This window comes from Asterias amurensis, chromosome 13 (genome assembly GCF_032118995.1).
Source record: "Asterias amurensis chromosome 13, ASM3211899v1".
Classification (NCBI taxonomy): domain Eukaryota; kingdom Metazoa; phylum Echinodermata; class Asteroidea; order Forcipulatida; family Asteriidae; genus Asterias; species Asterias amurensis.
The window spans coordinates 18,677,783-18,705,076 of NC_092660.1; the positions used below are offsets into that span (position 1 = coordinate 18,677,783).

Genomic DNA, 27,294 nt, shown 5'->3' on the forward strand with positions numbered 1-27,294 from the left:
TCTCACTTCTAAAAAGAACTGTCCTGCTTTTTAACTACTACCTGGCAGAAGGTAGAAAATCAGTTGGGACTACTACTTCAGCTTGATAGGATCGTTATTAACTACACTACCACGTAGTGAGTTCTTGAATTGGTCTCAGTGTTTCCACTAGCTTGCTCTAGTCATCGACAGGAGACTAGTAAATATTTTACCTTGATCGCTGACGGCACCAGGTTACACACAAACTGCAGAAAGCCAGGGTCCTTGTAGCACTGGGTGATAAGAATTGACTTAGCAAGAGGGACGCCGGGAGTCTAGAGGTGAGTAAAAACATGTCAGAGGAATATCAAATAGAATGATAGCAAACTGCTTACCAACTTCAAAGCACTGGATACTCTTGGTTATTACTCAAAATAATTGTTAATAATACTACACCAATTGTGAATACTGGTTGTTGCCAAAGGTATCCAGTGCCTTTAAAGGACCTATGCTATGGCTTAAAATGCAGTGAACACTATTGGTAATTGTCAAAGACCAGTCTTCTCACTTGGTGTATCTCAACATATGCATAAAATAACAAACCTGTGAAAATTTGAGCTCAATCGGTCATCGAAGTTGCAGGATAATAGTGAAAGAAAAAAACACCCTTGTCACACAAAGTTGTGTGCTTTCTGATGTTGATTTCGAGACCTCCAATTCTAAATCTGAGGTCTCGAAATCAAATTCGTGGAAAATTACTTCTTTCTCGAAAACTACTCCACTTCAGAGGGAGCCGTTTCTCACGAGGTTTTATACTACCAACCTCTCCCTATTACTCGTTACCAAGTAAGGTTTTATGCAAACATGTATTTTGAGTAATTACCAATAGTGTCCACTGCCTTTAAATGAAGAAAACAAACAGTTAATGGTCTAACGGTACAACCCTATAGCAAATTTTTTTTTTCAGTTGGAGATGGTATGCCAAGTCCTTTTTGAGCTATCACTCGCACAACATTTTCCCTTGTTTTTTTGCCATACTGACCTTGACAGTTTTTCCTTAATTTGTCAGAATATGCAATTTTTTGATACCTTTTGAGAGCGTTTATTTGGTGATCAGAAAGTGGCCAAACATCAGTAAAACTCAGCCCCGAAAGATGGTTAATAATATAAAGCCATTTCATCATCTCACCAGCAACTGCATTTCTCATTCGGATTCTTAGCGTTTCAAACAGAGATCTAAACAGATTAAAAACTAAAACCGATATTTTCTTCTAAATATAACAAATTGCTGTTTCCATCAGCAATGTGACACACTGAAACAGATCCCTCATTTTTGTGTGTGGATTCTGTTCAAGAAGACATAGCTCAAACATTCTAAAAATGAGTTTGACATCAATGCTGTAAGAACCAGGGATGTGATGAAGAAAACCTGAACGGTTAGCGTAAAGTGTGAAAGCTTGGGAGCGCAAAAGTGTACAGGTGCGAAAACTTGCTTACATGTACATGTACATAGCTATTTTTTGTTTTAAAAACCCTACTCTGCAATTCGGGATGTTCTGTATTGCTTTATCCTTGTTCTTTATCAATTTGATCCTAGAAATAAAAGCAAATTATTATTAAAACAAAATTAAGAGTGTGTGGAGGGGGAGGGGGTGTATAAAAAACGGATTTCCAGTTGAAAACTGAGAAACCACATCCTACTGACCTGGAGAGACTGCAGCCAGTGCCACTTGTTGGTTTTGTTGCTGAGATCCAAAAGCTGCACAACGCGAACGAAGATATTGGTGTCATGGTACGGAATGACACACCTCAGTAAATCGTCAATGTTGTACTGGTGGATGTTGAATCTTAAGAACAAAACAAAATTTTAAAAATAAAAATTAAAGACGTGAGAAAATGGTTATTCAAACATTTTTCAACTCTCTCCCCACGGAATTGTTTTTGAAATAAATAATTTTGAGTTGAACAAAGAAACATTGACAAGAGCAGACCTTGAACCTGTGACCTCCAAATTACCATGCCATTGTCATATGGAAATCTGTCCCCCATAGATTCTGTCCCCATAATGGGAAGTTTAGTTAAACATCAGCTGAAAGAGAATGATTCACAAGAGGGCGCTATCAGAAGTATTTTCTACACAATTCGCCTTATGGGGGGGGGGTGAGTTGACTGGTTTCCATACCTATATATGAGCCACTCTAGGGCTTTCTGTGCCGGCTTCAAGAGGAAATATGGTGAGAGCTGAAGCAAGAACTTCCCAATCTTACGATCAAGACGATCGTTGACTTCTTTAGTCTGCACAGAACGCTCCATTGCTTTAGACGTTTCATCGAAGAGGGTGTTCTCAAACTCTTGGAAAGCTGGATCAATGTTTTCCAGCTCTTGCAGTCCATTTATACCTTTTGAAAGTGCAGAAGAAGTTTCAACGTTTTAGTAAGAGATTGGGTGCACCATTCAAGGGTTCCAATGGACAGCTTAACTGAGTCCAGTAATTAGCATTTGGGTGGTTATCTTCTTATGTACAAACTAAACAGATCTGGCTGTGTCTCATAATTTGTTTTCAAACAAGAGCTCTCTTTTTACAAGTTTTATCTAGTTTTAACAAGTTTAACTAGTTTTGGTACTTTCAATTAGTTTTAACTACATGTAGTTAAGTAGTCTTAACTAGTTCTAAAATAGTTTTAACTAGTTTGTGTTAACTAATTAGTTGCTTTTTTAAACTAAGTCAGCTCCAAAAAAATAATAATAAATCTTCAAAGCCAGGTCTAGGGGGTAATTTTTGTAGTTTTTAAAACAAGTTACACTTGTTGCTTATTTGTTTAAGTTCAGATGATTTTCTCATCGAGGGAAGTTGGCGATATACATTGTAACCACCAAGCGGGCAACCGCCAATGAATATGAATTGCACAAATCAAGAAATAGATATTCAGTAACTAGACATCAATTCTTATTCTAGTCATTGTGAAATCAGTGGTTAGCTTTGTAGGATTCAACCCCACAACTTTGTGATTGCAAGTCTTGCAGTCTACCCACTGGTCCAGGGTGACCGATTAAAGGCAGTGGACACTATTGGTAATTGCTCAAAATAATTATTAACATAAAACCTTACTTGGTAACGAGTAATGGAGAGCTGTTGATAGTATAAAACACTGTGAGAAACGGCTCCCTCTGAAGTAGCGTAGTTTTCGAGAAATAAGTAATTTTCCACGTATGTTATTTTGAGACCTCAAAATTAGAGGTCTTGAAATCAAGCATCTAAAAGCACACAACTTTGTTTTTTCTTGCATTATTATCTCGCAACTTCGATGACCAATTGAGCTCAAATTTTCACAGGTTTGTTATTTTATGCATATGTTGAAATACACCAAGTGAGAAGACTGGTCTTTGACAGTTACCAATAGTGTCCAGTGTCTTTAAGCAACATCAATAGTGGTCCTGTTCCTAGAAAAGTATTAGTTTGTGTATATATTTAAAGTTTATATATTTATCTGAAATTCTCTCACCAACAGCGTAGAACGTCTCACGATCTAAAGCTGCAGCCTCCTTGGGGTCAAAAAGCAGCGACTTTCGTTGTTTTGTTTGAACTCCGGCAGCGGCCTGAGCCTCTGGAAGCGCAAGACGCTTCAGCTGCTGTGCTAAAGACGTCGCCATCTAGAGATAAGAACTGTAGGATTGAGGACATAATAAAGTGATCTTGAAGATGAGATAATTAAACTTCAAAGTTAGTTGCGAAGTTAAATTCCACAAGACTGCAGGCACGGCAGGAGAACATGGAGAAAGGGTCTGTCTACATGATTTTTGAAGTTTCAGTAATAAAAGTATAGTACAAAATACAATACCGCCACCGGGCCAGAAGTTATTTTATTTTTACAAATACAATAAATTATAAATAATATTTGGATCAAAAAAATATTTAGCAAGGATTTTTACTAGTATCTAGACTTATTTTTAGATTAGAGGTTAAAAAAAAGATGAAACAAACCCAGACAGAATCTAACTAACTTAGTTCTACAAATAACAATACAAAAATTAAAATAGTAATTACAAATAGTTTAATTTTTGATAACTTTCCGTATGGCGCCACCACTTTTTCATTCAACATAATATAATAATAATAACAGTATCTAATTTACCTCAAGTCAATGAGATATCCCATTGCCCGAGTCGAGCGGCATGGCCCGAGGAATGAGTACGAACCAATGGAATGGGATGGGAGACGGAGAGAAGTCAACTCAAACCCGGCCCTGCTGGACGGGTTAATTGGGGCCGGGGTGCTTAAAAGCGGCATAACAATACATGGCCTGACTTCAGAACATACTTACAGTGTTTCCTCCAGTGCGATAATAAGTCGAAACACTGGTTGTTTTCGCCCAGTTTTTTGGAAAGTTCCCTTTAAAAAGACGAAGAAACTTTGCAACGGACACGACGACCAAAGCACATGTGTTGATTTCGTCTGGTCCTATTTACACTACAGCTTCACATTACATGATTTGAGACAGGGTACCAGCCATTCGGAAAGACGGACACAAGAGGGCGATGTTCAGCGAGTTTTTACACTTCTAAAAATAGAACGAAAATGTTGGTGACAGACTTTGAAAAGGTGCACCAAAAGAAAGTATGAATAATATTGGAGAATCGGGTCACCCGTTAATTATTTTGCAATTGTATCTGGCTGTTGTGTGCAATAATTTTAAGTTGTTTAAATGCCCACTCGGATAGGGCTACTGATGAGTGCCATTATCCAGACATTTTTTTTCCCGAGGAAAGTTGGGGTAGAAGACTGTGTTGGCAAGGGGGGGGGGGGGAGGGGGCTAATATCGCACTGAGGAATTGTTAGTCTCGCATTATTTGTTGTCGATCATACAAGCTAGAACACTCGTGCTGCTGCTCTAGCAGCTGTAGACTGGTCGACCCTGCCGATGATGCCCCGTGTCCGATCTGCAACAGAGGCGACTGAAGGAGGGTGATTCAAAAAAGGGCAATAATTATCAGAAGCTTGCACACACTATAGTTGGCCGCGCAAGCGGGGCAGAATCACCAGGGGGGACACAATCCCGCCACACACCACTCTTAAAAGATTGCAAAAAAAAAAAGTTTTAATGAAACAAGTGCGTGTTGCATTTCGTCAACAGAGGGCCTCCTTTAGCTCAACAAGAAGGCAGCACCACATGCCTGACTCTGCATCAGGCTGATATTAATAGAGCGTCTCTAACCATGATCAATAATTCACGGGGATGGTTTTTACTTGCGGTGTGTTTCTTTAGTGTGTTGAAGAAGACGTAATGTTTCACTTGGGGAAAATGCATCTGCAGGCGCGTGGAACAATTCGGACACTGACTTATTGCAAAGTGGAAATGTTTTTTAAACTCTTCTCAGATGAAGCACCACTGGGAGGCTGAGAGACAATCGATTTAAGGTAGGATTTGTTTAAAGTGTTCGGTGGCAATTTAGATCATTTTTATTTCCATGTTTTTTGGAGGGACGTAAGCTATTAAAGCTTTTGAAACCCACCACACTTTTAAATTGTGAGTTTGAAGAAAAATGTGAGTTTAAAGCCATTGGACACTTTCGGTAAACAGTATTATCCAATGTCCACACTTCGTGTATCACAACTTTATAAAAATAACAAACCTATAAAAATTTAGGCTCAATCGGTCATCGGAGTCGGAAGAAAATAACGGGAAAACCCCCATTGTTTGTTTCCGCACATTTCGCCGTGTCATGACAAGTGTTTAAAATAAATCCGTAATTCTCGCTATCGAGAATTGATATTGTTTTTTATGTTTTATCAAAAAGTAAAGCATTTCATGGAATAATATTTCAAGAGAAGTCTTTCACCATTACCTTCTGTATGCCCTTTAAGTTATTTTTTAAATCTGTGAACTTTTAATTGTTGTTTCTGTTCCGAAAGTGTCTAATGGCTTTAAGCAGAAAAAAATCCGGACCGAATGTTCTTGCCACTGTGGTGTATTTTCTCTTTAGAGAGTTTCTGGTCCCCACATATAGCGCCGCCGTGACTCTTTTGAGGAGGGGGACACGATGGGGTGCATTTTTATTTTCATATGGGGGTACTTCTAGCCAAGTTTCCGCACTTGCCCCTTTTCGTTTGGTTATTGACTTTGAAAACCAGTACAGCAGCTGCTTTGGATATAATGCAATTTTAAAGTACTGCGGTTACTGAAAAAAGATATCACTGTTCATCACACAAAATTTGAATCTGAGAAGCGTTACCGACAGTAGTGTCTCAGATTGTGTAGCCAATATTGCAGATTATTCTTTCGGCGTGGACATAACCGCTCCAGACTCTCGGCAATGTATCCAAAAAAACTCTACGGCCCTTTGAAATGAAATGTCTTCATAATGGTTTATGGTTTAATTGAATCAACCAAGAATGGGTTCCAATTTGCATACAATAAGAAGTGTGTGATGCATATTGTTCCTTTGAATACTATTTTCCAAAGTTACATGAGAACTGACTTGACTTTGATAGACCTATTGTGATTACTACATAACACGAAAACAATTTCCAGTAGCCCGGCTGCCGTTATCTCGTTTTAGCTTTCTCCGTCCAGTAATTTACCTCTAATGAGTTTAAATTGGATCCTTTATTGAGAATCACATAACACCGTCAATCACTGTCAAGTGATGACCTCGCACAAGCCATATTGTGGAGGTCTTTGCTCCATCATCGCCGGGGAGTCATTAAAGATTCACTGGAAATCGAGGCCATTTTGGAGGCTTGGGCGAAGCACGGGAGGTAGCGAAAGGGTCAGAATTATCTGTGCATGGAATGATGGGAGAATTATATCTGGGTTCAAAGACCGGGTCAGATGTTTGGTTTATGTCAACTTAGTTCTGATTTATTTTGCACAACTTATTATTTTCAAGAAAATTGAGTTGAATTGTTAAATGTCTTTTTGTAAGCACATTATTACTTGTACTTAAAGGAACACGTTGCCTTGGATCGGACGAGTTGGTTAATAAAAAGCGTTTGTAACCGTTTGTTATAAAATGCATATGGATAGAAATAACTTTTAAAAGTAGAATACAATGATCCACACAAACATGCCTCGAAATTGCGTGTTCCTTTTACTCTGCGAACTAACACGGTGGCCGACCGTGTTAGTCGACGAGGTAAAAGGAAAACCGTGCATTTTCGAGGCATGTTTGTGTGGATCATTGTATTCTACTTTTACAACACCTACCCATAACCATGCATTTTATAACAAACGCTTATTTACAAACGCTTTTCAAAGACCAACTCGACCGATCCAAGGCAACGTGTTCTGTTCCTTTAATACAATGTAGCAAATTATTTAGTAAATGACTGGTATTGAATCTGTCAGTTTTCTGAACTCAAGAGTTTTATGTCCTTGTCCAGTCCAAGTCTTTGTTTGTCACTTCACGTTTATTTTTCTCCTGCATATTGGTAAAAACGTTAAAAGCATGATTAAGTATCTTAAATTTGTAATAATGTTCCAATCGCTGTTTGTAGTCCGTATGTATAAATGCTTTGTTGTTACCAACATTTGAATAATGTCCAAACTATTTCCATTCAATATAAGAAAGATCATAACGACAGTCATTTGTGAAAGTTTCAGCCTTGCACTTGTACATAATGCACTTGTTGAGAAAACGGCATAAAACTCACTGTCACATTTCTATCGAGAATGTAGAACCCATTCACGTCGAGCGAGGTGACGACCAATCGAATCTTTTGGTAGCAGCAAACGACTCTTTCATTTTAAACCAAATGGGGCGACTCCAACGAAAATTGGTTCGCAGGATTCTTACCACCATTATCACATTTTGTAAGCTTTCGGATAGAAATTCTAACACGCATCCCATCAGTTGGCTATAGCCCCACTCTCTGCTGTCACAGAGCTACGAGCCTAATGTTGCACTCAAGCCACCATGCCCATGATTTAACATGTTTTAGGGAATGTGTCGGCCCCAGTCTGTCAATGCAAACAGTATACAGACTCAATAACAAGCAAGCTGTCGGGTTAAATATCGTCAATAAGTATCCAGCACACACGGAATGCAGTCGTGACGGCCCATTCAGAGCGGATTCATTACTACCCCCCCCCCCACACCTACACGAATGGATGAAGGAGATATCAGCATCCTTCGGGCGGATGCTTCTCTTATGTAGACTCTCGTACGGCGGGGGAGAGTTAAAAGTAGGGTGTACTTTTGGTTGTTAAAGGCACTGGACACCTTTGGTAATATTGTCAAGACCAGTATTCTCACTTGGTGTATCCCAACAGTATTATGCATAAAATATCAAGCGAAAATTTTGACTCAACTGGTCATCGAAGTTGCAAGAAAATAATGGGGAAAAAATCCCAGAAAAAAACAAAACTCTCATTTTATAAAATTGTGTGCTGTCAGGCAGTTGTGGTGAAAATAACCTCCTTCTCTAAAACTACATTACTTCAAAGGGGTGGTTTCTCTCAATGTTATAATAACATCGACAGCTTTCAAGTTTTCTTTACCAAGTATTGTTTATTGTCATTAAAATGTGGAGTTATATATTACCAAAAATGATACCCTTCCTTTAAGACAAAAACATTGGTACAGGACTGTCAGAGCTGAAAGTATTTGTTCGACCAAACATAATATGCATGAAATTACAGACCTGTGAAAATTTGGGCTTAATCCATTGTGTGCGTGAGCAGAAAACTGTGAGAAACCATGCACAATTATTTTAAGCATGCAAATACATTGTCCTAATAGGGAGAGGTTGATAGTATAAAACATTGTGAGAAACGGCTCCCTCTGAAGTGACGTAGTTTTCGAGAAAGAAGTAATTTTCAACGAATTTGATTTCGAGACCTCAAGTTTAGAATTTGAGGCCTCAAAATCAAGCATCTGATAAAGGCACACAACTTTGTCTGACATTGTTTTTTTTCATAGTTATCTCGCAACTTCGACGACCAATTGAGCTCAAATTAATTTTCACAGGTTTGTTATTTTATGCAAGTTGAGATACATCAAGTGAGAGGACTGGTCTTTGACTATTACCAATAGTGTCCATTACTTTAAACTAGCTCATTGCGTTAAAAAAAAAATGGATTTTAGAGTTTTGTCGATTAAGACTTTAATAATTTCAAATGCAGAAAAAGAAACAATAATTATTAAATTCTGAAGTCATGCAGCAATTTTGTTTCAGGCGAAACGTAATGATGTTTTTTATCCCTCGGCAATTCTGCTTAATTGCTTTTACCTTCGCTGTATGAGAAATCCACAAAAGGTTAACCGTTGATAATGTCCCTGTACCAAGGTGGATGGCATAATTAACAGGATGTCATTGTTTTTGATAGATATAATTAATTTGGATGAAGTTCCGCCATGCCAATCGGAAACCATTTTATTTTAATGTTTTTAATTTGAGCCTACATGCTTTCAGTTTGAAAGGGCCTATAGTGGATGAAACTCGTGCCTAAATCGTTACGGACTGTGAAGGGTGTAACACTGTTTTAGCCCAGGACTAGGTGGTATCGGGCGCAGCCAGGCTCCTTCCTGGTGGATGATGCCTAAATCCTTACGGACAGTAATAAATGGAAGGGGGTAACCCCGTTTCAGCCACAGGAGCAGGTGACAACGTGCCCCTATGTGACAGTTGATTTGGGTCAACAGCTCTCCGTGTCCTTGCGTTGTTTTTTACCCTCCGGGCAAAATAAGAGAGCAAGATATACAGCGAATTCAAATTGTACGGCATTTTCTGTTTGGTAAAAATTGCTGTGCATTACAAACTTGTATTATGCATACATTCTAATAATATGTGACCATTTAATGAGGATTACCTCTTGTTACAACTATTAGGATTACTACGGGCCTATAATGTCTGATAATGAAACCAATGTTGCATCATTAGTGAAAGAAGCTTTAAAGCCTGAGGAAACCTGTAAACATTCTTGCTATGTGTACAAGAAGTTTAACAATAAGTGTTCTTTCGACACCACACACCTAACTGAACACTCAACCATCAGAACACTCGCAGCCGGACTTCCACAGTATAGTATGCTGCTCTAGAAATTGTAACTCTTTGTAAAGTTTTAAGAAAATCTCTTAGAACTTTTCTGTATTGTATTTTGTTGTTGTATAGTTCAATTGGTTTGCTCACACCCTACAACGCGTTGATCTTGTTGGAAAGGCGTGTCTTATTATATATTTTTTTTATGTTCGTAGTTCTTCTATGTGCACAACCGGCTTGTACAATATTCCAAACCGAAGAACAAAACAGAAATGGTTAAAAATGTCTTGCCCACGGACACCAAACTGTCACGGCTGGGACTCGCACCCACATCTACTGATCAGAAACATCAGAGCTTGAGTTCGGTGCTCTTAACCGCTAGGCCATGACACATTTTAACCCCTTAGGCCTGCACGAATTGTTTCTTTACAGAGAGCTTAGGAAACTGGCGAGTATACAGTTCTTAATACACATCGGTGTTAGGGCAAAAAACAAACAAGTAAATAATTAATAAATTTGCTTGGATAAAATTGATTAATTTTTGGGACCTGTCACAATCTTACATCACCATCAGTCACGTACAAACAGTTTGCATAATTATGATAAATAATTCCTGCAATAAATTTGAGTGGCACATGCAGCAATAATTATTTGCTTTCCAACATTTTTTCCTTGCCAGATTTGATGATGGTCTTATGGCGAGAAATCGGGCGATCGACTTTCAGATAACATTACCAAAAACTGTGCTCAATTTTACGATCATTTTGTATAGTCAGCAAAACGTCTAAAACCTTCAGCCTATATATGGGGAAACTGGAAAAGCAGAAGTTTGGGTCGAAGCTGAGTATAAAAACACTTCTTTATTACCGAAAACCAACACCAGAATGAAAGCTAAAAATCAACACCAAACACTAATCGGTCTTTCTGGCTTGAAACAAGCGTGTGTAAAGTGTTTCCCCGTGAGCGCAAAGGGACACATAACCGATACTGATACTATTCAACTCGGTTTCGGTTACAATGAATCGAATTCACTTAAAACATGAGTGAACAGTTACATCATATACTGGTGATACTTGTAACCGAATTCCGGACTTGTGAGTAATCGAAGTGTGTTATTGCCGAAAGTTGATTCTCCTCTCAGCCAATGGGCAGTTGACGGCCTTCATAGCGCATGCATCTGTTTAAACCATGAGTGAGCTGTCGGCACATAATGCTGACATTTCCATTGGACACCTTTGGTAATTATTTGTCAAAGACCAGTATTCTCACTTGGTGTATCCCAACATATACATTAGTGTATTATACAGCTCTCCATTACAAAGCAGTTTTTATGCTTACAATCATTTTGAGTGATTCCCGGCACATTTTCTTTGTCCTTGCACTGTGGGCACTATTGGTAAAATACCGCCAGATGGAAGCCAACAACCCAAGCAGCCGATTTCACAAAACGCTAGGGTTAATCTTATCTCGAGTTAGGACGAGCTACTATAGGTTTTCTCGATCAATTTCGGCAAATGAGCAGCCAATTTAACCACAAAGCTATTCTATTTCGCACGAAATGGAATTCATCTGAAAAGGGTCATTCGATTTCGTTTTGTGATTAGTCTAATGTAATGTTGCGTCATTCGATTTAACAAAACAATCATTCAATTTAACAATTCATCAAAGCAGCATTCAAATTCGCAGACGCTTCTTGAGGCGTGTTTGTCACGAAAAAGAATGACGGTTCGCTAAATTGAACAGAGTGCTAAAGGAATTTGACTCGACTTAAGATGAAATTGAATGGCCGAATTCTGAATTTGAAACGCAGTAACAACTGGAGAGGCAAAACAGCTTTAATTCGAACGCATGAAAATTAAATTTGCTGCTCATTTTCCGAATTCGACCGAGAAAACCTATAAATGTTTAGTCCTATATTTTATTCCAAGGCTGGGACTCTTCCTAAGTCCTAAGATTAATCCTAAGCTGGGAAGAGTTTGTGAAATCGACGGGCTGGTAAATTGGGCAAATTGTTAACACTGTATCCCGTTTCTCTGACTTTCAAATTTGACATATAGAATATTTTGAGGGCCCAATGGGGCCGCTCTGTCTCATACTAATAGTTGGGTGTAACCCTACGGTCCAATTTCCTAAAAGAGCAACAGTCTCGCGAGACAGTTACAAGAAAGCCGTTTTGCTATGACAGGCATTTAACGACTTGTCCGCAAGCCTACAAACATGAAGGTCCACATAATGTCTTGCTCTAGGGTGCAACCCACCAATATACATATGTAGGGAATAACTTTAACCATGGAGCACAGAGCGTCGACGTCATTAATTTTGTTTGTAGGCCCTCAAAATATTCTATTCTCGACAGATTTGGCCCCAAGAAAAAAGGATACAGTGTAAACATTTTGCCAAATTGTGAGCTGGGGGTTGTTGACTTCCAACTTTTGTTTTGTATGACATTCTTAAGCCCTGAAATAAAAGGTCCTATTTGACGGAAGGTGGTTATTAGTTAGGATTGATGCTCGGACGTTTGGAAAATTAATTAAACTGGTTTAGGAGTAGTTTTATTTGCAGGGTTGATTACTCGACGGGCGCTGCGACTCCCCAAAGTTAAAAAGTTAAAGTTAAAAAGTCAATGAATAATTTTCATTTTAGTGTAAAAAGTAGTGAGGCTTCTAAGTATTTTTCGTGTATTTTTGAACAATTATATTTTTGCACTGTATATGCAACGGGAGACTATTTAGTGGGACGCTCCCTCCATGATCCTGCCCACTCCAACAACACCAAGCATGTCAAAATCTATGTTCAGCCGACCTGATGTTTTTTCCCAAAATGCAAACATTTCACTCCCCCTTAAACCCTGCCTTTAGGACAAACATGTCAGAGCTGACAAAATAGTCGCAGACAATGTTTATGATTTTGTGTCATCAATCTTACACATGAAATAAAAAACCTGTGAAAATGTGGGCTTAAAGACACTGGTCACTATTGGTATAGTTGTCAAAGACCATTTCAATAATATGCATAAAAAACATTCCTGTGAAAATTTGAGCTCGATTGGTCGTCGAAGATCGCGAGATAATATGAAAGAAAAAACACCCGTGTCACACGAAGTTGTGTGCTTTCAGATGCTTGATTTCGAGACCTCAAAATCTAATTCTGAGCTCTCGAAAATAATCAAACTCGTGGAAAATTACTTCTTTCTCGAAAACTACGTCACTTCGGAGGGAGCCGTTTCTCAAAATGTTTTATACTATCAACCCCTCCACATTACCCGTTACCAAGTAAGGTTTTATGCTAATAATTATTTTGAGTAATTACCACAGTATCCACTGCCTCTCATCCGTTGTGTTGGCCAATGCACAATTTGCAGCATGCAAACACCATTTCAAATAGTTTGGATCGTTAATGCAGCTGTTGTTTTTAAAACAGTATAGGTATTTAGAGTTTTGTCGTTTTGAGAGGGAACTTATGCAGAAAATGGCAACATCTTTGTTTAGCCGACCTACGTCTTCTAAAATGTAAACATTTTATTTCTTTTATAAACCATGATGATTTACTCTCACTTGTTTATCCCATGTTGTTTACTACTGCACTGATTGTTTGTCAGTTCAATTATGAACGACTGATGAGAAATGTACCATCTGCAATTTTGGTATCCCAGTTTAGGAATGCTGCAGCTGTAACAATCCAGTAGGTTGTAAAATATTCTGGAGCTCGTGGAATTTTATTGACGTCTCTAAAGTAGAGAAAGTTCGACAAACAAGCTGAGTGCAAAGTATGAAGCCGTACGGTGAACACCTTCCACTATTTAGTAAAAGCATAGAGTAAGGAGCTCTGTCCTTATGGTAAAAGACACTGGACACCCCCCCCCCCCCCCCGGTAATTTTCAGAGTTCTCACTTGGTGTATCTCAACATAATAAATGCACAAAATAACAAACCTGTGAAAATTTGAACTCATGATTGGTCGTCGAAGTTGTGAGAGAATAGTGGAAGAAAAAACACCCTTTCGCACAAGTTGATGTGCTTTCAGATGATTTCGAGATCTCATCTGTTATGCTAACAATGATATTGAGTAATTACCAATAGTGTCCAGGGCCTTTAACCAGATATATGAAGTTGTGCCTTGTATAAGCACAAAACTTGCTTAAGACACGGCTATAGCTATTGATAAGCAGAACCACAGGTTACCAGTAGACATTACACTGGTCAGTGCATTTGGAACTGGTGCCCTACTCAAGTTTTGCTTGCCAAAGAAATTTGCTCATCAGGTTTTTTTCTGCTTTGCAGTTTTATGAAACGAAATTGGGCCATGTCCCTCTACAATAGTGTCAGCCGCGTGTTTTTAAGGCATTGTACACTATTGGTAATTACTCAAAATAGTTGTTATATAGCATAAAAAATTACTTAAATGAGCAATAAAGAGCTGTTGATAGTATAAAACATTGTGAGAAACGACTCCCTCTGAAGTATATTTTGTTTTTAAATAATATGTAATTTCTCACAAACATATTATTTGAATTTAATAAAAGACTTCAGGCCTAAAAGACTTGTCAGGTCTTTTTCTCTCATAATATTATTCTCTTGCAACCAATAGACCTCATGCACATGACGTCATTTCAGTACGGCGCCCTCGCCATGAGGTCAAAAGGGGGTTGTTCATTGGCCAATTTATGTGCCTTTCGATTGTTTCGTCACCGTTTGACCTCAAAGATGGCGGGTGGATGACGTCAATGCATAAGGTCTATTGAGTCCAAATTTCACATATTAGGCCTATTTGTTATTTTATGCATATAATGGGATACACAGAGTGGGAAAACTGGTGTTTGACATATACCAAACGTGTCCAGTGCATTTAAAGGTGTTGGGGGTATAAAGTGACATTATTTACCCATGTTGGACGTGTTGCTTTAAATTACCGAGGGCCAAGTTACGTTTTTCCCTCCGGCTTTAGTACAGATAGCTCCCCACAATGGGCTTTGATTAACAAACTAATAATATCCGGTACTGCTTCGTGAGAATTCGAAAACACGATGGTCTGACCTACTTTAGAGCAAAATCGATAGCGGGTGTTTTTACTGACTAGTGAAAGGCATGATCTGACACGCTCACGCTGGCAAGATATACGTTTCTCGTAAAGACACACAAAATTATAATTGTGTACACCCTTAAACAACCTGGGTTGAATTTGACAACGACTCCAGATCCCCAGGGGCCTTTACCTCTTTTTGATCAGGTTGGATCTTATTTATATAGTCTCGATAAGAACAAGTATGTTTTATTGTCACACATAATTGCAATAATGTGAAATTCACTTTGGTTTGCGAGTCAAAAAAAAAAAAAAAAAAACAATAAAAGTGCAGAAGTACAACGACCTGAAACCCCGTATATAAGCTACACAATGACTACGTAAACAATATGCTAACATTTTGTTAACTTGATAACAACAGCAAAAAGTGGCTGACCTTCAGAACAGGAGGGGCACACTGGCTGAATTGGGCTATTTGGGCTACAAAAATAGACTAAGATACGAGTATTCCAGGAACGGAGAAGAGCATTCCCTAAAATAACCGTACAGTCGCGTGATAATTTGTACCACAAAGTGGTTAGAATATCACGTGACATTCCAAGTTAGTTTTACTTCCAGCCGTAGAAAAGCTAATTCGCTGAACCAAATTTAAATATTTTCGTTTACAATAATTGGTGAGTATGACAAAAAAATAATATGTATTCGACCGCTTTTTTGTTGTTCTTCTTTTTTTCCGCTAATTACGTGACATTTTGATGATTTTTTTTACAGCAACCATCTATGTAAACATAATTTATGACTCTACACTACTAAAATGCGTAAACGGTGAGCCGGTGTGCCCCTTTAATCATTCAATAATATAATCGCACTTGGATAAAAACGGTTGCGAGAACGGTTAGATTGCTCTGAACCGCTTTGTTCTCATCAGTTCAAATAAACCATTCGCAATTGCTTTTCTCATGAGCAATGTGTCCTTGAGATAATCATAATGACTGTTTGCTAGATCAAATTTGTTTTGAAGATAAAATCATTTCGCTTGACTGACTCTGCGTTTATACCGATTGCAATTTATGGAAAAAATTAATAACAATATTCAATTTCAACGATGTGTCCACAAAAGGCTTTACAATTTATGATTCAAAAGCAGTGGAAATTTATTCAATTTTCTCCGATGTTTCTCAAAGTAATAGAAAAACCTTCATTAGATCCCCGCATATACAACGACCACTACCGGAGCATTATTAAATATCAAACCCCGGTTCGAGAAGCCTGCCGAAGCCAGCATAAATATTGAACGATCGCAAGTTGTATTTGCAATCAACCCCCATAAACGAAATTGCGCTGGAGTTTTATTTTTCCGGATTTGCGTGTTTGTGTTCCATTTAACTGGCAGTCCCAATTAACCCTCCCCAGCGACCATGAAGGAGGAATAATAACGGGACCACTCGCTGCAAAAACAATAATGATGAGTATACTAAAACAAATAAAATGACTACGTCGCTAGCCAGTATAGCCTCCAATAAATACCGGGGCAAGACCACAAAACCAACGATTTCATGAACGAGCTGATGGACATACATCTTTACAACTTCAACTGCATCTGCATGCGATGTAAAATTTGTGTCTGTTTTAAAATATCAAAAGACAAAATATCACTGGCGGTCCAACAATTTTAAGTGTGTCTCTGACAAAACAAAAAAGCAGGTCTAGTTCAAGCGAAAACCAAAAGTACGCACGCTGTGATTGGCTATTGATAATTAATTATTCACTGACGTAACCAGTGACGGGGCGGGGCGCTAAAGGACCACACCCTGCGCGGAACCCTTGCTCCACCCTTTGTTCCCTCAAGTTGATATGGGCCTAAGAAAATAAACTTTTCCGTATGCCAGAGCAGTGTATTTGCCTGCCACGAATGTACACTGAACATGGTCATTGTTTGAAGAAAGGTTACATAATAGTATTACGTAATGTACTAATGATAATAATTTATGTCCATTTCAGAACCCAGTACGAATGCACATGCAAACTATATACATGTAGCACTTTTAGCGACGAATTCCCATGGGAAACTTGCAATAATTATATGCTCTTACAAAAGCGCGGGAAACCCGTCGACTTGACGGCGCCGAATGCGATTTACAAACAGATTTTGCGTGTGCCGTGAATGTCCACCGTCAAATTATGACAAGTGGGTTTGCGACTAAAAGTGATTATAGGCCATACTCTAATGGGTTTGTTTGTTACGTGGTGACAGCAGGTGCGGCCAAATTAGGAAGCAATATCTATTAGTGCCTCATTTTTGACTACAAGGAGAAGTGTGAGGTTACAAAACCCTTACCGTTGCTGTACGTTGACGTAATTATTCGCATGCATTCAAAATGATTTTTTTTCACGTTATTGGTGCAACGGCGTTTTAATAAAACCAGTCAGTATAATAGTGTTTTTATATACCAAGTTAAAGGAACACGTTGCCTTGGATCGGTCGAGTTGGTCTTTGAAAAGCGTTTGTTACCGTTTGTTATAAAATGAATATGATTAGAAAGATGTTTAAATAGTAGAATACATTGATCCACACAAATTTGCCTCGAAATTGCGTGGTTTTCCTTTTACTTTGCGAACTACCGTGTTAGTCGACGAGGTAAAAGGAAAACCACGCAATTTTGAGTGACACTTGTGTGGATCATTATATTCAACTTTAAAATATCTTTCTAATAATACTCATTTTATAACAAACGGTTAAAAACGCTTTTCGAAGAACTCGTCCGATCCAAGGCAACGTGTTCCTTTAAAACCAGAGGTGAGATTGGACATCAATGAAACACCCTGTAAATGCAGCCACAGGAAAGGTTTCATAACTTGCGTGTAAGCACAAAAACTTGCTAAGCACAGACATTTTTTGCTTAGCAAAAATAGGTTACCAGCCAAAATACTGTACATTTACAAATGCTGTGACAGGTACTCTACTTTTTTCTTGCTTAGAAATGGGCCCAACTTCATAGAACAGAAATAATGAGTGTCGAGCAGGCACCAGTTGCAACAACGAAACTTAATGGCATTTTAGCTTGTGGACCACTTTCTTTGATTAGCAAGGTTTTTTTTTCTTTCTTTTTTTTCTTTTTTCTTTTGTTAACTTTCAGAGCTCAAACATGTCAATCTCCTGCTTATTTCCTTAGCCGCTCCAGGACTGTGGAACCATCTTCCCATCACAATACGCACATCAATTTCACTGCCTATTTTCAAGAAAGCACTTAAAAAACATCTTTTTCCTTAGTGTCTGTTTATTGCTTTATTATTCATTTGTTGTATTATCTGCATTGCTATTGTTCGTTTAAAGCGCTGTGGTCTAAATGAAATGAATGCTATATAAAAACCCATTGTATTGTATTGTATTGTATTCTTATTCCCCTACCTTACGATCATCTCAACATGCAGTCATTACTTTTACTAGAAGAACTTCTTCCATTTGTTTTGGTCAAAGATAATTTTTTTACGCTGCTCCATTTCTTTGGAAAAGTCTTCCTGTACATTTTCACCGCAAAACCGTATAAAATAATAGGGCTTCATCATGCATGGTAGTACGATATTACAATGGGTGCGTTCGATTAGCTTCCCTGGGTCATCCCCGGTCTGCCCCGGTGCGTTCGAATAGCTTTTGACGTCATTCAACGGGCTCACCCAGGTCAGCCCCCAGTGCCCTGCTTGTGGAGTGGGTCACTTGGGGGCTGGCCCCAGGTAAACGACGTCACTACGAGAGCGGTGAGTGGTCGTTCGTTTAGGTCTTGTCAGGGGCTCACCCGAGTGAGCACCGCGGGGTAGACCCAGGGAAGCTAAACGAACGCACCCATTGGCACCCAGACACCGGTGTCGCATGCAATAATGTTCTCTATGCAACACTATCCGGCGGATACTATAGCATTTGCAATAATGTCCGCCGGACGTTTCTGCATATGCAATCATGTCCGCCCAGACGCTGCTGCATAATGCAATTGTGTCCGCCCGGTCACATTTGCATAAATATGCAGCTGTGTCCGCCCCCGTGCAAAACCGTCCTTGCAGTAAATTAAACGCCCTGGTCGATCGACAGAACACGTTAGACAATTTTTTACAAGTGCATGACATGAATGACATGGGAAATGTTCGGCCGTTGGGTATTCGCTGCAATCATAAATTAATACGTGAATATTCATGCATGCTGCATATACGTAGTGCATGCAAGCTCGCTTACGCGCACTTGTACAGTCATGTACATGTCCGTCGGACGGTTTTTGCATAGCCCCGGACGCGATTGCATGTGACACCGGCATTAACATACAGGAATTGCCTATGGTGTGTCACAATAGGGGAAGATTTGTATCTACGTTCCTTATAACCAGGGCTTGGATAACAATCATCACGCCCGAAGCCAAATCATTCTCGGACCGTAAACTTATTATGGATTTCGTTTTTATACGAGCACGTGAAACCATGTCTGTATACGAAGAAATTAAAAAATAGGTTACGGATAAAGGAGCAGATTCTATTTCAACTCGAATTAATTTCCTTAATAGAAAAACAATTAAAAAGTCCTTTCGTAAAATTTCAAATAGATTTGATAGTTGATATTATGTCCAGTGTGTTTAAAGGCAGTGGACACTATTGGTAATTACTCAAAATAGTTATTAGCATAAAACCTTACTTGGTAACGTGTACTGGGGAGCTGTTGATAGTATAGTACACCGCGAGAAACGGCTCCCTCTGAAGTAACGTAGTTTTCAAGAATGAAGTAATTTTCCACCAATTTGATTTCGAGACCTCAAGTTTAGAATTTCAGGTCTCGAAATCAAGCATCAGAAAGCACACAACTTCGTGTGACAAGTGGTTTTTGTTTCATTATTATCTCGCAACTTCGATGACCGATTGAGCTCAAATTTTCACAGGTTTGTTATTTTATGCATATATTGAGATACACCAAGTGAGAAGACTGGTCTTTGACAATTACCAATAGTGTCCAGTGTCTTTAATGCCCTTCAGAAAATTTGAGCTCGATTGGTCGTCGGCGTTGCGAGATAACTATGAAAGAAAAAAACACTCTTGTCACACGAAGTTGTGTGCTTTTAGATGCTTGATTTCTAGACCTCAAATTCTAAACTTGAGATCTCGAAATCAAAATTCGTGGAAAACTACTTCTTTTTTGAAAACTACATCACTTCAGAGGGAACCGTTTCTCACAGTGTTTTATATATACTATCAACAGCTCCCCATTACTCGTTACCAAGTACGGTTTCATGATGATAAATATTTTTGAGTAATTACCAATAGTGTCCACTGCCTTTAAATCCTTTTGTGGAAGATATTTGAGGAACATTTTAACGAGGTAGTTATGCATTTTCGGAAGACCTGAAATCCCCGGCACGCAATACTTGACTCAAATTTGATGTTTAAAAACTTATCAGGGTCTAATTCTCGTGACCCTGATTGATATATATAAACGATTGGGCTCAAAAGGCAGAGTGGTCTTAGGAACCGTTTGGTTGTTTTAAAGCCATTGGACACTTTCGGTACAGGAACAAAAAAAGTTCACAGATTTACAAATAATTTACAGGGTTTACAGAAGGTAATGGTGAAAGACTTCTCTTGAAATATTATTCCATGAAATGCTTTACTTTTTGAGAAAACATTAAAACAATATCAATTCTCGATAGCGAGAATTACGGATTTATTTTAAACACATGTCATGACACGGCGAAACGTGCGAAAACCAAGAGTGGGTTTTCCCGTTATTTTCTCCCGACTCCGATGCCCGATTTAGCCTAAATTTTCACAGGTTTTTTATTTCACATAGAAGTTGTGATACACGAAGTGTGGGCCTTGGACAATACTGTTTACCGAAAGTATCCAATGGCTTTAAAACTTCATATTATGTGAAAATTTCATTTCAAAATTAATTTACGTAATTGCGTTTTTGAGATAATACTCGACGAAGAAAGAATAATCCATAAAAAACACCATAATTTGAGAAGCGTTACTGCAGTATACCTTCTCAGATTTAATAGGTGTTAAATTTGCACCGGGGATAAGGAATATCAATTTCCCTTCTGAAAAACACAAACAAACAAGTATGTTAAAGACACTGGACACTATTTGGTAATTGTCAAAGATCAGTCTTATCACTTGGTGTATCTCAACATATATGCATTAAAAAAAAACTGTGAAAATTTGAACTCAATTGGTCGTCGAAGTTGCGGGATAATAATAGAAGAAAAAACACCCTTGACACACGCAGAGGTGTGCTTTCAGATCCTTGATTTTCGAAATCAATTCAAATATTTTAACGAGAAATTACTTCTTTCTAAAATAAAAATACGTTACTTTGGGAGCCGTTTATCACATTGTTTTATACTATCAACACTGTTCTCCATTGCTCGTTACCAAGTAAGGTTTTATGGTAACCATTATTTTGAGTAATTACCAATAGTGTATATGAAATTGGGCCTTGCATTGTATATCTTGAAATCTTAACCATCTCCACTAAGAACCCCGCGAAATGGGAAAACCTATACTTGAACATGGTTGATTAAAGGAACTGGACACTGTGGTAATTACTCCAAATAATTGTTAGCATAAAAACTTACTTGGTGAAGAGCAATGGAGAGATTTTGATAGTACAACACTTTGTGAGAAACGGCTCCCTCTGAAGTAACGTAGTTTTTGAGAAAGAGGTAACTTCTCACTCAAATAATAAACGACTTCAGCTGATGCCTTTTTATTGTGCATCTGAAAGCACACAAAGTTTCAATATTCTCTTGCAACTTCGATGATCAATATTGAGCCAATATTTTCACAGATTTGTTTTTTTTATATATATGTTGGGATACACCAAGTGAGAATACTGGTCTTTGAAAATTACCAAACGTATCCAGACTCACGGCCATCCCATCGCCGTATTAAGTCAGTACCCATACTGCAATCAACGTGCATTATGTCAAACATGTTTTTACAGGCCGCAAGCCATAAAGCCCTGATTGAATATCGTTACCATTCCCATAGGTGCTTTAGGCTGTCAAGGCAAAGAAACGTAAGTTTTACCCGGGCCTCAATTTGTACATAATTTCCGTAGGGCCTAATTCCTTTACCATCTCGATTTTGTTATTTATTCATTTTGTTCGATTCGAAATTGTTCAGGCATTGAATACTTGGATACTTTTACGAAGTTAAAGGAACACGTTGTCTTGGATCGGTCGAGTTCATTATAAGTTTTCAAACATCAGATTTGGGTCAAGTATTGCGTGCCGGGCATTACAGGTCTTCCTAAAATGCAGAACTACTCGTTAAAATGTTCCTAAAATATCAAGACCAATTTAGCTTCTACAAAAGGTTTTAAAGGCACTGGACATTATTGGTAATTACTATTAAAAAAAACTTTAAAAAACATAAAAACTTACTTGGTAACAAGCAATGGAGAGATGTTCATAGTATAAAACATTGTGAGAAACGGCTCCCTCTGAAGTAACGTAGTTTTCGAGAAAGAAGTAATTTTCAACGAATTTGATTTCGAGACCTCAAAATTAGATGTTGAGGTCCCGAAACCAAGCATCTGAGAACACACAACTTCTCGTGGCTGGTAACCATAATATGGCAAGCATAGTTGTGTTGTGCTCAGCTACTTGTTGTACTTAAAGGCAGTGGACACTATTGGTAATTACTCAAAATAATTATTAGCATAAAACCTCACTTGGTAACGAGTAATGGGGAGAGTTTGCTAGTATTAAACATTGTGAGAAACGGCTCCCTCTGAAGTGATTTTCGAGAAAGAAGTACTTTTCCACGATTTTGATTTCGAGTCCTCAAGTTTAGAATTTGAGGTCTCGGAATCAAGCATCTGAAAGCACACAACTTCGTGTGACAATGGTGTTTTTTTCTTTCATAGTTATCTCGCAACTCCGACGACCAATCAAGCTCAAATTTTCACAGGTTTGTTATTTTATGCGTATGTTGTTTGTTATTTTATGCGTATGTTGAGATACACCAAGTGAGACGACTGGTCTTTGACAATTACCAAACGTGTACCTTCCCTTTAACCAAAGGTAAATTGCCATTACCCAACGAATAATATAGACCTCCCCTTATGGAAGGCCGAATGGTGGTGTTGTTGAAGCAAAAGATGCAATGGATATAATTGCGTTTTTATGCAAGAACATGGAAACCACGCAAGGGCCGTACAAACAAGATACAAATAGGTACAGATGCTATTTCATTTCTAATTAAAGGCAGTGGACACAATAGGTAACTATTCAAAATTATTATTAGCATAAAACCAATAATAATTACTAATAGTGTCCATTGTCTTTAAGCAGCTCTATGAAATTGGGCCCTGGACCGACGACGTCACTGTCTTGCAGTTACATATAATACCTTATGGTTAGGGTTATTTTTCCCTCCGGAAGAATTTCTCATTCAAAAATTACTTTCAAATCAAAACGGGGAATAATTCACAAGCAATAATTCCCTGAAAGCTAAAAGTACAACACAAATCCATGCATTCTGAAATAATATACGTCCTTAAGGATTATAAACTAATCCAAGGGTAGGCTCCAACGATTGATTTGAGTCTTGGAAGGGGGCCGATGTTTCAACGTCAATAATTATTTGAACTTAAAGGGACTGGACACTTTGGTAATTGTCAAAGACCAGAGCACATGTGTATCTCACATATGCATTAAATAACAAATTTGTACACACTTGTTACACATTTTTTGATTGGTCATTGAAATTGCAGGAGAATAATTAAAGAAAAACACCCTTGTTGCACAAATTCGTATGCTTTCAGATTCCCGATTAAAGGCTTCAGGCCAGAAGTCTTTTAGTAATAAAATGAGAATATGAAACTACCTCTTTCTTAAATTTACGTTACTAAGAGGGATCCGTTTCTCACAATGTTTTATACTATCAACCTCTCCCCATTGCTCATTACCAAGTAAGTTGTTATGCTAACAATTATTTTGAGAAAATACCAATAATGTCCAGTACCTTTAATGCACATCTGAACAGCATTTCAACCTATTCTAGACGGCGACTGCCCTGTCGTGTTTTGTGAGGGGTAGTGCTGTCTACAGTACAACGTTTAAAATGCAATTTTCTTCCATGTAGCAATTTTTTTTAGACGATAGGGGAATTGTTGTTCAGCTTGCCATTTTAATATGTTTATTTATATTGACGGGCCACGCATTCTGTAATTGTATTTACGCGTCAGTGTACATTGTTTGGAAGAATACATAATGTGTTCAAAACACAAAAACGACATTTTGGTGTTTAAAGACCAGTATCAGCACTTTATGTGACCCCAAACTATAACCTGTGCAGCTTTAAAGGAAGGTTTACGTTTAGTAATCACTTAAAGGCAGTGGACACTATTGGTAATTACTCAAAATAATTATTAGCATAAAACCTCACTTGGTAACGAGTAATGGGGAGAGTCTGATAGTATAAAACATTGTGAGAAATGGCTCCCTCTGAAGTGGAGTAGTTTTCGAGAAAGAAGTAATTTTCCGCGAATTTGATTTCGTGACCTCAGATTTAGAATTTGAGGTCTTGAAATCAAGCATCTGAAAGCACACAACTCCGTGTGATATTAGGGTGTTTTTTCTTTCATAATAATATCGATACTTCGATGATCGATTACTAACAGTGTCCAGTGACATTAATAGCAAGAATCAAACTTATTGGTAAACGAATTATAGCAGTTCTTTCGATAGTATGAAGTTATGTTGATAAACATTTCACTTCGAAGTGTAGTGTGGTTATACGTAAAAATATAAATTTTTTTGTGCCAAAATTTTATCTGAGAAATAATACGTAAGAAACGTTTCTCAGATTGTGTATTCCTTTGAGGAATTATTCGTATTCGCTACAGATTTTCGGCAGTTAGGGTTCGGCGTTGCCACGTGGTTAGCGCAGGGACTTTTAATCACTGTGACGTCATCACTCTTTGCGTATTATATGACGTTTTACACAACCTGGTTATAAAGCGTAAAGGTTTTTTTTTACACGAGTACAACAGCGGAACTATACACGTTTGTAAAAACGAATGATAAACTTACTAACAGTCTGAAATGTCCTTTCATTTTTTAATAAAACAAAAACAAATTTAACAACAGACAGATACTGTATGGTCCTTTTAAATTCATTACTTTCAAGGTTGAAATTCTTTGGTGACATGTTAGTTTTGGTTGTTTGTCATTGCCAATTTGAATTGCGCTATAAAAAGGACAACTGTAGTTCCTACAAAGCTGCTTATAAATACTCAGGTTTTACTCAAGCCAAATTTGTACATAACTCCGTCTTTAAAAAAATTCCTCCTTCGTTTGATCCTTTTCAGAAATGACGTCGAATTGCTCCTCAGAAGACCTGATAAGAAGAACAATTATTAATTCCAAACAAAGTCTCTTTAAGGACTCGTGGTTGACTCAGATCGTTCAAAATTAGTACAATACTTTCTCAAAGTCCTTCTTGGATGTAACCTTTTCTTTTCCAGAAAGACGTCGCCAGCAAAGCTGATAAGGACAGCAGTTAATTCTAAACCAGACTCGGGTTTTAATTCATGCCGAATTTGTACCATACTTCCTCTTAATATTCCTCCTTTGTTTTATTCTCTTCAGAAATGACGTGGAACCGCTCCTCGCCAGACCTGACGATAACGGACATCTTCGGAGACACGCTGCCCAATGCCACCTCCTCAGTGGGTGTCAATGTCATCAACGCCTCCATCGGCTCCATCGGAGCTCTCGGCAACCTTCTCGTGATTGCCGTACTCCTGGGCAACTGGAGATCCTTCCAGTCCCTGACCCACATGTTCATCTTACACCAGTCCTTCATTGACCTCACCAGCTCGCTCCTCTTCATGGCGTTGCGATTGGACCACGGGCAGGGACTGCTGGCGATGGAAGGCGCTGTAGGGCAAATTGTCTGTAAACTCTGGCACTCGGAGTATTTACTCTGGGCCTTGTTCATGACGTCAACATTAAACCTCACCTTACTGACAACCGAGCGTTTCTTCGCCGTGGTGCATCCGGTTTTCCACCTGAACAGGTTTACGCGTTTTAGGATGAAAGTCGCCATGTTGGGCGTGTGGCTGGTCAGTTTTGGTTACCAATGCTACCTCGCTTTCATCCATGAACTCTCACCCACGGGGAGCTGTGTTCTCGTGTGGAACCACGGGACCACGCAGGTCTTTGTTGGGGTCATGACCTTTATCGCAGAGTACCTGATACCGCTTACAATCATGCTGGTTGAGTACATCTTCATCGCATTCAAGCTAAACAGTCTGAAGCGGCCACCAACTATTACAACGATCCATATCGCGGCGCCGCCAGCCTCTTCAACTTCGCGAAAACCCACCCCACCAATCAACGTAACAAACAGGCTTTTGAGTCCCGAAACCGCAGTTTCTGATAACACCAGCAATTGCTACACGGCATTAGGAGCGGTGTCGCAATCGCAGCTGAGCAACGACCAGAGACAGTCTCCCCGCACACAGTCGAAACCTCGACTCAAACAGAAAGAATGCAAATTTTCCCGCGCTTTTCGGAATGTCATCAAAACGCTCTGTACAGTTTTTATAACGTTCGTCATTTGTTGGACGCCCTCCGAATTCACGTACCTCTACTACAATGTTGGTGGGCAGCTGAACTTCGATGGGACCCTACATCGCCTCTCTGTCGTGTTGGTTCTTTGCAACATGTGCGCCAACCCGTTCATCTACGCGTTGCAGTACAAGGAGTTTCAATATAATTTCAAGAAAATGTTCTGCTCATCCATATTCATGAGGAAGAAGTATCGAGTGACGACCAGAGTCCCACTCGAAACGATAAAAGCTGCTGCTCAGAGAGAGAGGCCTAACGCACATATTGCAGCAGAGAACACTTAATGATGCCTCCATGCAAACCACTTCATAACTCGTGGTTTGTAATCTTATTGTCGTATTATTACAAATAATAATAATATGACAATATTTTGTACTCTTGTACAACCAAAGAGCCAAGAGTCAATCGACACAAAACGCGCCTTCCTATACAGACTTGATCCAAGTCCCGTTTTCGTGCGGGAGGTCCCTAAAGCATACCCGCCGCAGTCAAAATGTCCCGAGAATGGAACAGGTTGTGGGAATGCAGTGCAGAACATCGCAAGACAATAGTTTTCTGAGATTGGCACGGGATTCGGACTTGAGTCAAGTCTATACGTACCTATTGTTATTTCTTGGCTGTTATATGTCTCCATGTGTGATGCGAGAGTCTCCTCCCGAAGACGAGCAGTCCATTTGTTAAAGGAACACGTTGCCTTGGATCGGTCGAGTTGGTCTTTGAA

General features: G+C 38.8%; 2 protein-coding genes across 2 annotated transcripts in view; one reads left to right on the plus strand and one right to left on the minus strand.

Moving 5' to 3' along the window:
- LOC139946188 (HEAT repeat-containing protein 1-like) overlaps positions 1-4,397 on the minus strand; it is a 37,961-nt gene extending 33,564 nt beyond the window's left edge. The window contains exons 1-5 of the mRNA XM_071943812.1: positions 4,281-4,397; positions 3,462-3,622; positions 2,141-2,357; positions 1,664-1,805; positions 192-293 (exon numbers count right to left, since the gene is read on the minus strand). Coding sequence (XP_071799913.1) covers positions 192-293; positions 1,664-1,805; positions 2,141-2,357; positions 3,462-3,609 — 609 coding nt within the window. The 5' untranslated portion in view covers positions 3,610-3,622; positions 4,281-4,397. The remainder of the gene's footprint in view (positions 1-191; positions 294-1,663; positions 1,806-2,140; positions 2,358-3,461; positions 3,623-4,280) is intronic.
- An 845-nt stretch (positions 4,398-5,242) lies between these two features.
- On the plus strand, positions 5,243-27,078 carry LOC139946478 (galanin receptor 2a-like). Its single transcript, XM_071944145.1, has 2 exons — positions 5,243-5,374; positions 25,590-27,078. The coding sequence occupies exon 2, from the start codon at positions 25,592-25,594 to the stop codon at positions 26,855-26,857; it is 1,266 nt and encodes a 421-aa protein (XP_071800246.1). The 5' UTR covers positions 5,243-5,374; positions 25,590-25,591; the 3' UTR covers positions 26,858-27,078.
- Positions 27,079-27,294: the final 216 nt, after the last annotated feature.